This window comes from Aquila chrysaetos, chromosome 6, assembly GCF_900496995.4.
Source record: "Aquila chrysaetos chrysaetos chromosome 6, bAquChr1.4, whole genome shotgun sequence".
Classification (NCBI taxonomy): Eukaryota; Metazoa; Chordata; class Aves; order Accipitriformes; family Accipitridae; genus Aquila; species Aquila chrysaetos.
The window spans coordinates 8375193-8387563 of NC_044009.1; the positions used below are offsets into that span (position 1 = coordinate 8375193).

The 12371-nt window shown below is 46.5% G+C and overlaps 1 protein-coding gene across 6 annotated transcripts in view; it reads right to left on the bottom strand.

Annotated features, from left to right (window-relative positions):
* KIF17 (kinesin family member 17) overlaps positions 1-12371 on the bottom strand; it is a 26670-nt gene continuing 14299 nt past the window's right edge. The window contains exons 15-25 of one of the 6 annotated variants that reach the window (XR_005932576.1): positions 11993-12182; positions 8094-8546; positions 6947-7044; positions 6139-6286; positions 4984-5072; positions 4731-4855; positions 2264-2495; positions 1072-1330; positions 706-789; positions 500-624; positions 1-316 (exon numbers count right to left, since the gene is read on the bottom strand). Coding sequence is in view for 2 of the 6 variants with exons in the window: in XM_041124014.1 (XP_040979948.1) it covers positions 177-316; positions 500-620; positions 725-792; positions 1072-1330; positions 2264-2495; positions 4731-4855; positions 4984-5072; positions 6139-6286; positions 6947-7044; positions 8094-8546; positions 11993-12182 (1923 nt within the window). In the remaining 4 variants the exon portion in view is untranslated. Of the gene's footprint in view, positions 317-499; positions 679-705; positions 793-1071; positions 1331-2263; positions 2496-4730; positions 4856-4983; positions 5073-6138; positions 6287-6946; positions 7045-8093; positions 8547-11992; positions 12183-12371 lie in introns of all 6 variants that reach the window. The other 5 variants (XR_005932575.1, XM_041124015.1, XM_041124014.1 and 2 more) reach the window with 5 other exon arrangements.

Sequence of the window (12371 nt, forward strand, 5' to 3'; positions counted from 1 at the left end):
TGGCGGTGTCAGACTGGTTTATTGCAGCGGAGGGTTGGGGGGTACAGGACGCAACAGCACATGGCGACAGCGAGCTCGCCCTCTGTCCCACGATGTAGAAGCGAGAACGTTTTGGTGCAAAACCACAGAGATTTGGCGTCTTCCTGCGTTGCCGGACGCCTTGGGAGTGGCAGGAGTCAGAGGGGGCGGCCGACGGATCCGGCTTTGCCCTTTTTACGCTTGGTGGTGGTTGGAGGGACCACGGTGAGGGCTTGGAGGCGGAAGGGCCGGGGCATGGCGGAGGCACCGCTGGGAGCCCCCTCCGGCCCCGAGATTGCTGCGAGAGGAGAGGAAGGGGCGTCGGTGGGCATCCACCCTCGCTGGGTGCCAAAAATGGGCCTCGCCTGGCAAAAAACGGCCGAGCCAAATCCCGCCCCCCCCCCCCCCCCCAAAAAAAACACCCAAGAGGAAAGTAAAAGAAAGGCGAGGGCCAGCAATCGAAGGGAAACGGCGGTTTTACCTCGGTTCTCAGTTGGGTCGGGGGGGAGGATGCGGCTGGCTCGCCGGGGTCGGAAGTAGTTGCTGGCGACGGTCTGGCTGTCACTCCTGTTCAGCACCAGCTGGTAGCGGTCTTCCTCAGGCTGGAAGCGGAAAACGCCGTCAGGAGCAGCGGACTCTGTGCTACCCCTCAGGTTACTGCTTAGAAATAGGGCAAAATTGGTAAAATAGGGGTATAACACCATACGGTTCGCTCTTGGCTCTCGGCTGAAGGGCTCTTTTGGGCAGGTTTGGTCTGTGGCAGGGCTGGAACTGCTGTGAGAAGAGACGGGTGTTAAAGGGTTGTTGTCTCTAAAACAATTAATGTTCTCCTGACTGCACTCCCCGATCCCCAACACCGCTCCGGTCACTGGGCTCATTCACAGAGATTCCCAAAGGATCTGTACCGTGCTTCGCATTAGGTGATGTTGTTATTCAAACTTTCTAGGCAAACTTTTCTGTACGCAGATTTTAGAAGGGAGCACAGCCCAAACGTGATCTGCTGAGCCCAGAAGCAGCCACATGCCAGTGGCATGATCGAGACGTTCCTCTTACCTGCGGGCAGGCAGGTTTTTTGAATGAGGGGCTGTGGAATTTTCCAGCAGCTGGTTTCCTCATCCCAGACGGATTCGCGCTTGATCTTCTCCAGATTGCTGTAGTTACAGTCGCGCCGGACGAGGGACTGCACCTGATCCAGCAGCTGCTGGAAGAGCATCAGGTCTCGCTCCAAGCGGCGGATAGTGCTGAGGTAATCGATCTTTTCCAGCTCAAACTCCGACTGCAGATCTTTGATCTCGGTCTCGGCAGCCTGCAGCTGGGACATAAAACCAAAGTAAGTCGTTGGGATTATAAAGGAGAGAGACGGATGGTTACTGTGAATACAGGGAGTTGTCAGGCAGAGGGATGGAAAGACAGGCACAAAAGCTTCAATATTTGGGGAGATTCTAATTTATAGTTAAGAATCAGGATGAGGTTTGCGTGGAGAGATTATTCCACATCTGTTTTAATGAAAGATTTCTGGTGTTTCTCCAAAATGCTGAGTCTTTGAATGGACCTTAAGTTGATCTTACTAGTGTGGTCTGCATCCAGTGCTAATGAGCTCTTAGGAATTCCTAACTTCGATGAAAAAGATTCAATATTTCTTTGATAACCTAAATACAGAAATAAAGCAAGTTCTTAACATGCAGATTTAGGACTACACGTGCATAGATTTTTTGGGAGCTCCTCAGATTCTGCCTTATCAGAGCAAAACTAATTTTCAAGTGTGCCTAAAATTGAAGAGCACTGCTTTTATATTTAGGGGTTTTTTTTCCCCCAAAACTTTTTGTGGTGTAATTTCTTCCAGGAGCCCAGGTGTGGTATCTGGGGTGATCAAAACGGGAGAAAGCTGTGCAATAGATTGCATAGGTCAGTAGAGGGAGTCGCATCCTCTCCCATCACCCCACATCACCCTCTGGTCAGCGTGCTGCACAACGAGGAGACCAGCCTTTAAAACAGGTGGGCTTTTGGGCTTCAACAACTTAATTCACCACACCCTGAGGGCTGCTGCATCTGATACTTCATAAAAATGCACGCAGACAACCTTATAGGTACTAATGCAGGCACACATATGAAATATTTCATGCAGGCAGAGTCACACTCTAAACATACTGCCCTAAAACACCTCCTTAACCCAAAAAAATGGGTATGCAGATGAGGAAAGAGATGCTCCCTAAGTCTTCAGCAGGGATAGCAGGGAGCTGCTCACCTTCTTCTGCATCTTCTCCAGAAGCTTGCTCTTGGCTCGAACCTCCTCCTGGATGGAGTTGTAGACATTAAGCAGAACCCAGTCACTGCTGTCCTCATTAGATTGCTGCAGTGCGGTCACCAGCTGCATCCTCCGCTCGTCCGCGTATTTTTTCCGGCGTTTATGCTTTTCTTTGAGGTCCTTGTTTTTAGCCTGTTCCCCCCCTACCACCTGTCGCTCGAGTATCTGCAGCCTGGAAAAGGCAAACGCTTCTCTTAGCTCAACACTACAAAGAACCATCTGCGTTAAGCATGGAGGATGCACGTCCTGACCTGGATGACAGTTGGGAAGACACAGTACAAAAAATAGTGATTTCTGACAAGATTTGCTGTCCAGAGTGATCATGGCAAATTCTACTTTTATTAACAGTTTCTGTCATAGACACTCCTGTGGACCCAAGGCAAAGCACGTGTTATTCTGAGCACCTTTGTCAACAAGAATGTTTGGAAATCTGTATCTATGCTCACTGAATACTTTTTAAAAACCCTGTTTTGTGGAATTTATATTTAAATTCCTATTGAAATATATGTTGAATATGTTATTTTAATTCTTACTTTTTGTTTTGAAAGACTCTCAAAGCAAGCACATAAGGTGCCAAAATTCCACAAACTAATATTCTAAATGGTGGATACAGGAGCGGTATGGCTGGAAGCCACAGTATAATTTCCTTTTTGGGGCAATATCAACCAAGGTTGATGACTTGGGTGACCTCAACGCTGCTGCTTGAGCGCAGGCACAGACCCACACTTGAAATCAAGCTCATCTCACATCCATGCCACATGGCCCCATATGCTCCAACACAGAAATTAAGCCGTGCTCCAGAGCCATTCTCTTTGTCTGCATGGGGATCTGCAGCAGAGCAGATAGCTCAGGTTGGCCAGCACTGGCTCAAATCGGAGAAAATCCCACTGCTGATAAAACCTCCGCTGATAATAGCCTCTTAGCTATCTTCAAACCCATCCAAAAGAGCTTGTTCTCCACCAGGGATGACCTGCTATTCTACTCTACTGCACTTGCCAAGTAGCCTTTGGTTTTGTTTGCTTAATGCGCAACCGAATCCTCGCTCCGCTGAGTGAGGATCAGAGATCTCACAGCCATCCTGGTGTGTAAAGCTCTTAACAGGCGGCTTTGAAAATCCCCATGCTGGCGGAACCAAACCCTGCTGCCTAATCTGCAGAGAACTTTGATTTTAACAATATAATTAGAAGAGCATTTTTCACTTGTTTGTCACAAAAAGGAACGCTGCAATAGGACTATTAAGATTTGATATATAATCAAAACGAATGGTTTCTTTGGAGACCTCTCCATTAATAGACAGAATTGCCTGCAAATTACAGACACTGTTATTCTAGATTTCTCAATAGCTTCTTTTTTAGCCGGGAGAGGCCCAACAGAGTGACCATGCGCCACAGAAGCTCACAGTAAAGCTGCAAGACTGGCTGAAAAACGCAAGAATTTTCAGGATCAGCCTCTATCATCCACAATATATCTTACGTTGAGCATTTCTAGTCTTAATATAATTCCACACAACAGACTAAAAGAAAAATCAGCAGAATTTGCTTAAAGTGTGTATTTCTGAAACAGCACTGAACCCCCACGTAATTTCAATATGCTGTGTTGTACTTGGACTAAAGCAATTCTCTCAAGATGGCTCTCACCCGGAGGAGAACCTTCAAGACAGGATGCCTCTGGGATGGGCCGAGTGTGAGTCTCGAGCCCTGCACCCCTCACCTGTGCTCCAGGCCCTGGGTCTAATGCTGCCCCTAAAATGTGATTATTGGGAAATTTTGATGTCAGTTCTGGCTGACGTCTTGCAAACATTATCAGATGTGTGAGTTAGAGGCAAAAGTGACCTCAGTGACAGGGGAGAGTTGTGGAGGATGCACTGTCCTCCACCCACACGCACAGTGACCTACAGGAAGGCCTGCTTCCTTACTTGCACTGAGAGGGCTCTAAGTGCTCTTCAAGAACCATTTTTAAGAGGAAAAAGAGGCCGCCTCCATACCCTGTTTGGGCACTTAAGTTCTGTCAGCGACTGCCTCAACTCTATAAACTCCTCATAAATTACACCTGCAAAAAGCCAGAGAAGGAAACGACTTCCCTGCCTATAAATCTAGGCAGGATTTGTTATCAAGAAAGCATGCTTTTTTGCATCGACATCTGCTGACACAGACCTCTCCAGATTTTTCTCTCTTAATTCTGGCACTTGGCATCATTGAATGCTGCAGCTAAGAGCTATTTATCTGCCCAAATAGGGTAAAGTTAATTTTGGGGTAAAGAATACATGTCTGCCTAGTTTTGTTCTGCACTGAACTGACAGCTGAAGCTCGATGGTTGTAATATCATGGAAGAACAGGATTGCTTCTTGTCCATGTGTGTTGTAAGCAATGCCCAGGAGGCAGTTAACAGGAGCAGCATAGTCACTGACCTGGCGAGCACCTGCTGCTGGTCTGCAGGCAATGAAATCCCCTCAGCAGTGACAGCCACCTCTGCTCCAGCAGTCCCTCCGCTCATACCACCAGTGTCTTGGACAGTCCGAGGTGCTGCTGGGTCCTGAGGACAAGAAGAAACCAAAGGCCGCAGCTCTGAAAAGACGCAATGTGAGTACCGGGATAGATGAAGCACGAAGTTACCCACTCGGGTTTATTGTACCCGGAGGGGTAAAGTAGCCTGAAGGGTACCTGGGCTGACGTTAGTTCTTCATCTGCTGCAGCAACAGAGTCTTCAGGCAAAGGTGTCTTGTCAGGAGTAGTTTCAGTCCTCATGGCCGCTGAAGAGTAAAAGAGGAAATACCCACAATGTCAGTAATGAGCTCTGCAAAGCTAGAGCATAAATCTGTGAAAACATCACACAAAGTCTTCACCAAAAGCTAAAAACTATGCCTGGAAGGAAAAGGTCTGTTATTTATGCTGGTCAGTAAAAGCCATCAAAGACCCAGAGGGTGTATCAGGTAAGGAATGCAGATTTTGTAGGGTTGGGAGAGCCTGGGTCCTCGTGTTAGCACACAAATAATCTATTTCAGAGGCTGGGGGGTGCACATTTCTAATCAGAGGCGGGGGGCGGGGGGAAGAACCTCTCACCTGAGAAAGTGATAGCATTAAAAATTAAGATTATAGGTTCAAGAATTAATATTGGGCAATAAGTGCTGTACAAGGACATTGAAAAATGTGCTCTGAGGCACTGCAGAAGTATAAATGAAAAGCGGTAACGAAGAGGTTAGCTGGCAACAATTTATAGCTGTGTGAGAGGAATATCCACCCTCCAGCAAAGCCATGGTGTTGATAATCCACCAGGAGACCAAGGGCTGCGTCACATTTGCATGCAGTGGAAGAGACTGCTGCAGCCACCCTCGTTCTCAGGCGTGTGAGTTGTGCATAGCCAAGCAGATCAAGACAGAGCAGTGCCTGCCGAGACCAGTCATCTCCGCAGCTCAAACCTCTGCTCGAGAGAAATGCTACCCTAAGTCAGAAGAAACTCGCAGCTACGTGGGCAAAAATCACATTTCATTGCCTCAAGGCTTACAGGGTAGGGCCAGGCTGGTTCTGATGGGAAGGAAGTCAGGGAAATAGGGAAGAGGACAAAGCTGGGACAGAGAGTCTCATGAGTGGCCCAGGAGAGCCAGAGTTACCGCTCCTGCTGTTGATAAGGGAGGGTTGAGAGCAGGGACTGCTGTTGCTGCCAGGCAGCACTTGCTGCAGTAGCAGTCGCTGCCACTTTAAAGGTTGCAGTGGCTGCCACAAATGTGACTTTGCAAGAACAGTCTGTGTCTGCTCATGCCTAAAGCATCAGGGAACCCTGCGCCTGTGCTGCACACCCTCCACCTGCCTCGTCCACACCTGCTTCCTTCCTGAGGTTCTCCTCGAGAGCAGACAGCTTGAGATCGTAGTGATTCCTCAGGCTGCTGATGTCCTCTTCGAGGCGGGCACGCGACGCCTGCTCTGCTTCGTAGCTGGCCTTTAGTTGGGCCAGCCTCTCCTCATACTCCTGGAAGGCACAGCAGACAGCCTGACGCAACAGCCCTGTGACCATACACAAGGTCACATCCAGGTTCATTCTAGGTCACATCTTATGTCCACCCCAATAAAACTTTACCATCCCATATGCACTAACTTTTTCTGTGATTTAAGTCAACACAGTATTGATGGATGGTGACTAGTTAGCCCTAGAAACCACTATCTTGGGCAGATGTGGTGACCTGGAAGGAGCTTTGTAAAGAGCAAGGAGAGAGTTTTATTTCTTTCTGGCCCCCAACTCCTCATTCTTCCTCCTGGCTCCATATCCCCTCTTTATCTTCATCCTTATACTGTTCCTAACATCTTCTGACTACTGCTTTCCTCCCCCTTATTTCTCCCTCCTCTGACTGGAGGAATCAAAGTTTTACATGTAGTTACTTCAAAAATTCTTCTTGGGAACCCATTCCAATTCATCTCCAGAGAGGTGGGAACAATGCTGAGAGAAAGTGGCGCTGTAAATAAGGCCTTCATCAATACACATTCTGTCCATAGGAGACAAGGACCAAAAAATAGGAAGATAAGTGCTCTGAAAAGGCTGAACCATGCAGCCTTACACCATATTTGTAATGATTATTATAAAACCCCACAAGCCTGAGTCAAAGACGCTATGGGATGCCCCCTCCTGCCTTACTTCTCTGATCAGCTGCTTCTCTGCTTCAGGATCTAACTGGGGTTTGAGGAGGGGTGCTGGCTTCGCTGCCAGGTGAGCAGTTTCAGCAGGCAGAAGCCCTGCAAAGCAAAGCAAAAATAAAAATCACTCACAATTACTAGGTGGGATTGTCTGTAGAATGCCTGGAAAAAGAACAAAGAATGTGGCTGCCAGCAAATCCTTTAAACTGCGCTCACGTGTCAGCATCTGTGTTGCCAAAACGCCCACTGGCCTGGGACTCCATAGGTGTGGGGAGAGGCGTCAGCACTGAGCCGAGGGGGAGAGGTTTAAGCTTCAGGTATATGAAAGCAAATATAAATCCAATCTCTTTCACAAAATAGCAGGAGACTTGTTTCCAGGGCTATGCTAATAGATTTGGAAGATAAAAGACATGGGGGAAGGAGATGAAAGGTGCAAGGAAATTGCCTTCTTTCTTCACAGCTGTTTCTGAAAGGTGGCAGAAAGGCGGGGGGAATAGCTTACAGCCTTATTGCTTTGCTGAAAGTTGCCCCTTTTTAGGGGATAATTCTCAAAAGGTGATCAGCTCCCTAAAGACTGCTCTCACCCATTTGTTCCCATATTTGCTATTCCTACTTCATAGCAAAGAGCAAGTCTGCTGAGGCTGGGCTGAATCCTCAAAGAAGGGACAGTGCTGCTCTCTGTAAGCAGTGCCATCAGTGGGGAAAAAATTTTCTTGTAGTGTCAAAGATTCACAGTTTAGGAGAACAGGGTTGAATGCTAACTTTGAAAACAAACATATATATTTAATAAAGAATTTTACATTATTATTTCTTATGCAGCTCATTTTTGCTCTGCCAGCTGAAACCTCGCTTCTGTGACTGACCAAATTCTAGCCAGAATGACCAAGAAGAATCAAGGATTTGAATCATGTCAGCATTTTCTAACAGAATTTGTCATTATCGAAAATACTGGATAATTGAGATGGTCTTTACCAGTGGAATAAGGTCAATTTGGCAACGGTGAAGGAAAAGTCCATTACCAGAATGGAGAACTCTTCCTCCAACAGGTAAGGAAAAGGTTGAGGTGAAATCCAGTGAGCACACATGTAAAAACCACATTTTTCTGTCAAAGAACAAAACATCTCTGGAGCCACTAAGGGCTTTCTTACCTGACAAGTTATGCGCACTCATCTGTTCAGCTAGAATGGCCTTCAGCTTCTTAATCTCCTTCTGATACTCCCTCAGCAGAGCATCCTTGGGGTCCTCATTGATACAGGGCTTGTTCTTGATGTTTTTCGCTCGATTAGCATAGCGCAAAGTACTGAGGCTTTCATCATAGTTGTTATCAGCTGGAGATAAGCATGCTACCATCAGGGTCTTGGTATTCCCTCCGAGGGAGTCTTGCAGTAGCCTGGTCAGCTTTGAGTCTCGGTACGGGATGTGCTTACACCTGCCATCAACCAGGGCTGAAATGACGTTGCCCAGAGCTGAGAGGGAGAGGTTGATTTTCGTGGCCTCTTTGAGCCGCTCTCCTGTGGCTCCAGTTTTTGACTGTCTCTCGCTTCCTGCCAGATCCACTAAATTGAGTTTTGCAGCCCTGAGGTGGTCCTGCCCTTGCTCATCTGCAAGAAAATAATTCCGGCTTAGGCTCTTCTTAAGAGGAAGCATCTTAACAGTCAAGAAACCGGATTCTCTGGCATTACGTTCCAGTTCAAGCCCTGTTTTTTGTCTGCATTTGGGCCCTGACTCCCTTAAGTAAATAAATATCTACTTAAAGAACTACATGTTTTAGTGCTTTCCTGAACAAGATTCTGCACAGTAAAAATTCATGCCCATTCTTACTCTCCCAGTGAGCTCTGAACACACACACACACACACACCCCCCTCCACATATTTGCACAGATGCTGAGTGTTTAGAATTTCATGCAAAGCCCTCTGCAAGTAACAAGGTCAGACCATGAGTTTATACAACTTTTTTCTCCTTAGATTGTTTCATGAAGTTAAACAATGTCTGATAATTGGAGAGAAAGAAGGGAGGAAGCATGAAATGAGGAGTTAATGGGCAGCAACTGGAGCAGGGCTAGTTGGAGAGCACAGGCAGAAGAGCAGGCTCCCTGAATGCCCATGTGACGTGGAGAGACAGGCAGGAAGATTACCTCTACAGACTACCGTGGAAAGGCTGGAGTAGACACTATGCTGGGAAACAGTTTTTCCATGAACTCTCAAACTACAGCTTTTCTCAAGACTGGAATCCAACCTACCCTAATCAATGGAAGTATTCAAGAAATTTCTTGCTATGCTTCAAAAGAAAGAGCACATCCTATCAGATACCATCAAGGTCCACCATCTGGCTCGAATGTTCAAGAAGCCCACCAGATCTCCCCTCTCGCCCAGATAACTGTAAAACTGCACCGTGACTCAGCACACAGGCATGCTCGGCGGCATCTGTTCCTCCTCAACTCATGACATTCTCAGTGAGAAAGTAAAATGAAGGAACACAGGCGAGACACAGGAAAACTGCAAGAAATCGGGACTGTGCTCAGCCCAAACCACTCAGATGAGGCGATGGATTTCAGTGAGTGAGGAGTCAGACCCAGCAAGCTGGTGCCATTCCCATCGTAACACTTTAAGGCAAGAGAAGATGGGAGCTGAAGTTAACAGCTAGCTCCCCAGCTACCTGGAGGCACACCTCACGCATATAGCATCTGCTTCCTGACCTGCATTTTGAGGCTGGATTAACGTGATGACACAAATCCCCTGTGACTGAGAGAGAGCACATTTGGCCGCTTTAGGAACCCCTCGGTTTCACTGGCTACTTAACTTTCCTAGCCTCGTGCAGAGCAAAGAGTTGGACACACATTCCCAAATCACAAACTACTGTCCTAAGTGCTGGACCACACTCTTGGATGTCCACATCCCAATCATCCCTCACAATGACAACCCAAGTTCAAGTGAAGAGCTCCTTTAGTGCTCCAGGCAAAAAGAACATCAAGGTTTTAACCAAGTCCACCCTTTTCCAGACAGACTTCTACAAAACCTAGCCTTCAATTTAGTCAGTTACAGCTTTATGGCTGTGGACAATACCTAAACATGAGCAATGAGTAATATGATGCATGGGGGAAAGTTAAAAGTTCACAGGTAAACAAAAAAATTCTAAAATCTGTTGCCCCGGGATATTTCCCCAGTTAGAGCAACAGATTGTTAACTGTGGAACTTAATGTTTGCTGCAAAGCTAACTTCTTGTTTCACTCCAGATCTTTCTGGCATGTCAAGACATGGGAGAATTGGGGAAAAAAAACCCAGATGGAGCTTAAATAGAGCGCCCTCTCACTATCCTTTCTGAGAGCTGGGGTGAGTGGACAGTCACAAAAAGTAGGTTTTCTAACCCTTTCCCTCCTTCCCCCAGTTTATGTAAACACTGACAGGCAATTAAAAAGTTGTTTTGGTTCCTGCCAGTCCTTTTACCCACAGAGGCTGTTTGTTTCCATCGAGGAGCTTAGCGGTTTAGTTTCCGTGGTGTAACAAGGTCCCCAGACTTGCTAAAATGCTTGCAGCAGCCCGAAAGTCTTGCCTGTCTAATTCCCATACAGCCCATCAGCCAGTGCTCGTGGCATAAGCACTGGCCAAATCTACAACGTCTTTCTCGTTAACTGATCAATCCCTAAGCACAATGCCAAGAAATAAAACATCTGCTACTCTAAATATGGTAAAAATAGTGATGGTAACTTGCGCATTTCAAACATCTGCAGCCAGAGAACCCGGTATTTGCCACAATCCCGTTCCTGAATCTACACTGTTACTTCAAAGAGTTATTTTAGTCCACATAATTGCAAAGAGATCCTTTAAAATATCAACTGCCTGTAAGTTATAATTTACTAGAGGCTCATCTGGAAAAGAAGTTTTAACTTCTCCATGCCCCTCTTCATGAAGTCTAAAGATGGCAACATAAATACCAACTTCATTAACTATTTCAACTAACGATTACCCTAGTAGAACCATCCAGTTATGGGGATTGTGCCAGAACCCTCAGCTTTCTCCTCAAATATTCCAGCTATCTTCCATTTAACTGCCAAAACTGCAAGTTTCCCCACCTGCCATCCTGTTCTGTGTAACATGTTTTCAAAGCTTCAAATCAGAGAAATTGTTGCAGGCTAGTTTAAGAGCCCTGCACCCATCTGGAACTCAAAAGAGGAGTGTAAATACTTCTTTTTCCTTGTTAGGATTAAAGTTGGGGTTTTATGGACCCACAGAATGCAAGGATTAGCATCCACCGGCTGCACTAATTGAGAAATTCCCTAAATCCCACACACACCATTTTGGATAGAGGAAAATGAGGTACTGTCACCAACATCTGAAACCACAATTTAGGAAGACATTGTGTAACTTCCCCCACGGCTGAAACAGCTGAAGAAAACAAAGCTGAGCTGTTCACAGCCTCAGCTGGGGTCAAGGACTAGATGGAATATAGGTGACTAATTACTTTCTTAGCCCGAGAAAAAACCCTTTCGAGGTCCATGTTCGGACCCAGCGAGGCAGCTTTATCAGCTGAAAAAACGCCAATGGAAATAAGATGCTGGAGAATGGAAAATTAGCCATTAAAACATTATTAAGGGATTCTTTTATTCCATCTTAAACCCCAGATTAGCTGTTTGCTTAAAACATGTGCCCCGTGATTGTTGGGTGAAATGATCTGACTTGCATTGTAAGGGAGGTCAGACAAGACAGATAACCGTGTAAGTTTCTCCAGGCTGTACAATGCATGAACTCCAAGCCGTTGTATGGGCTGTGAGATTTAGCACCCTTTGCTGGAAATAAAGGTTTTAGAAGATAAGAAATGGAAGGAGAATTAAATATGTTCCCAGTCTGAGTGTAAGACATTCCTCTCCCAAGGGGGAATCGAGGAAAAAAAAAAAGACTTTGAATACTCAGTCATTTTGCACTGTGAAGAATGTCCATGTCAGGGCATAATTCTGATTTCTACTGGACCTAAAATAATTTTGCTGTGGGGTGACTGGTCGGACCGCACAGATTCTGCGCTCTGCTACGGGCAGGGCATCCAGCTACCTACCTACAGTGTAGATTTCCATATTGACAGTAAAGATGGAGTGGGAGCGGGAAGAGTCCTTATTCATGAGGGTGTAACCCACTGCTCGGTTTCTCCAGCCTGTCTCCATGATCTGCTCACACTGGACCACACTATGCACAGTGTGCAGAGAGAGCCCCTTCACGTACACCCCTTTCTCTGGGTGCTCCTTCAGCTGCAAACAGGGACAATGCAAGACAGGTTAGAACAAGACGCACCAAGGCTGTGGGAAGGCACGCTGGAAACTGCCCGGAAGCTTGAGGGCTACACGAGTTTTACAAGTGGAGAAATTAAAACTGCAGTATGGCAAAAACATATCTGGCTGCCACCAAAAAGCCTTATTGTTTCTGAAGGAGGAATAAAA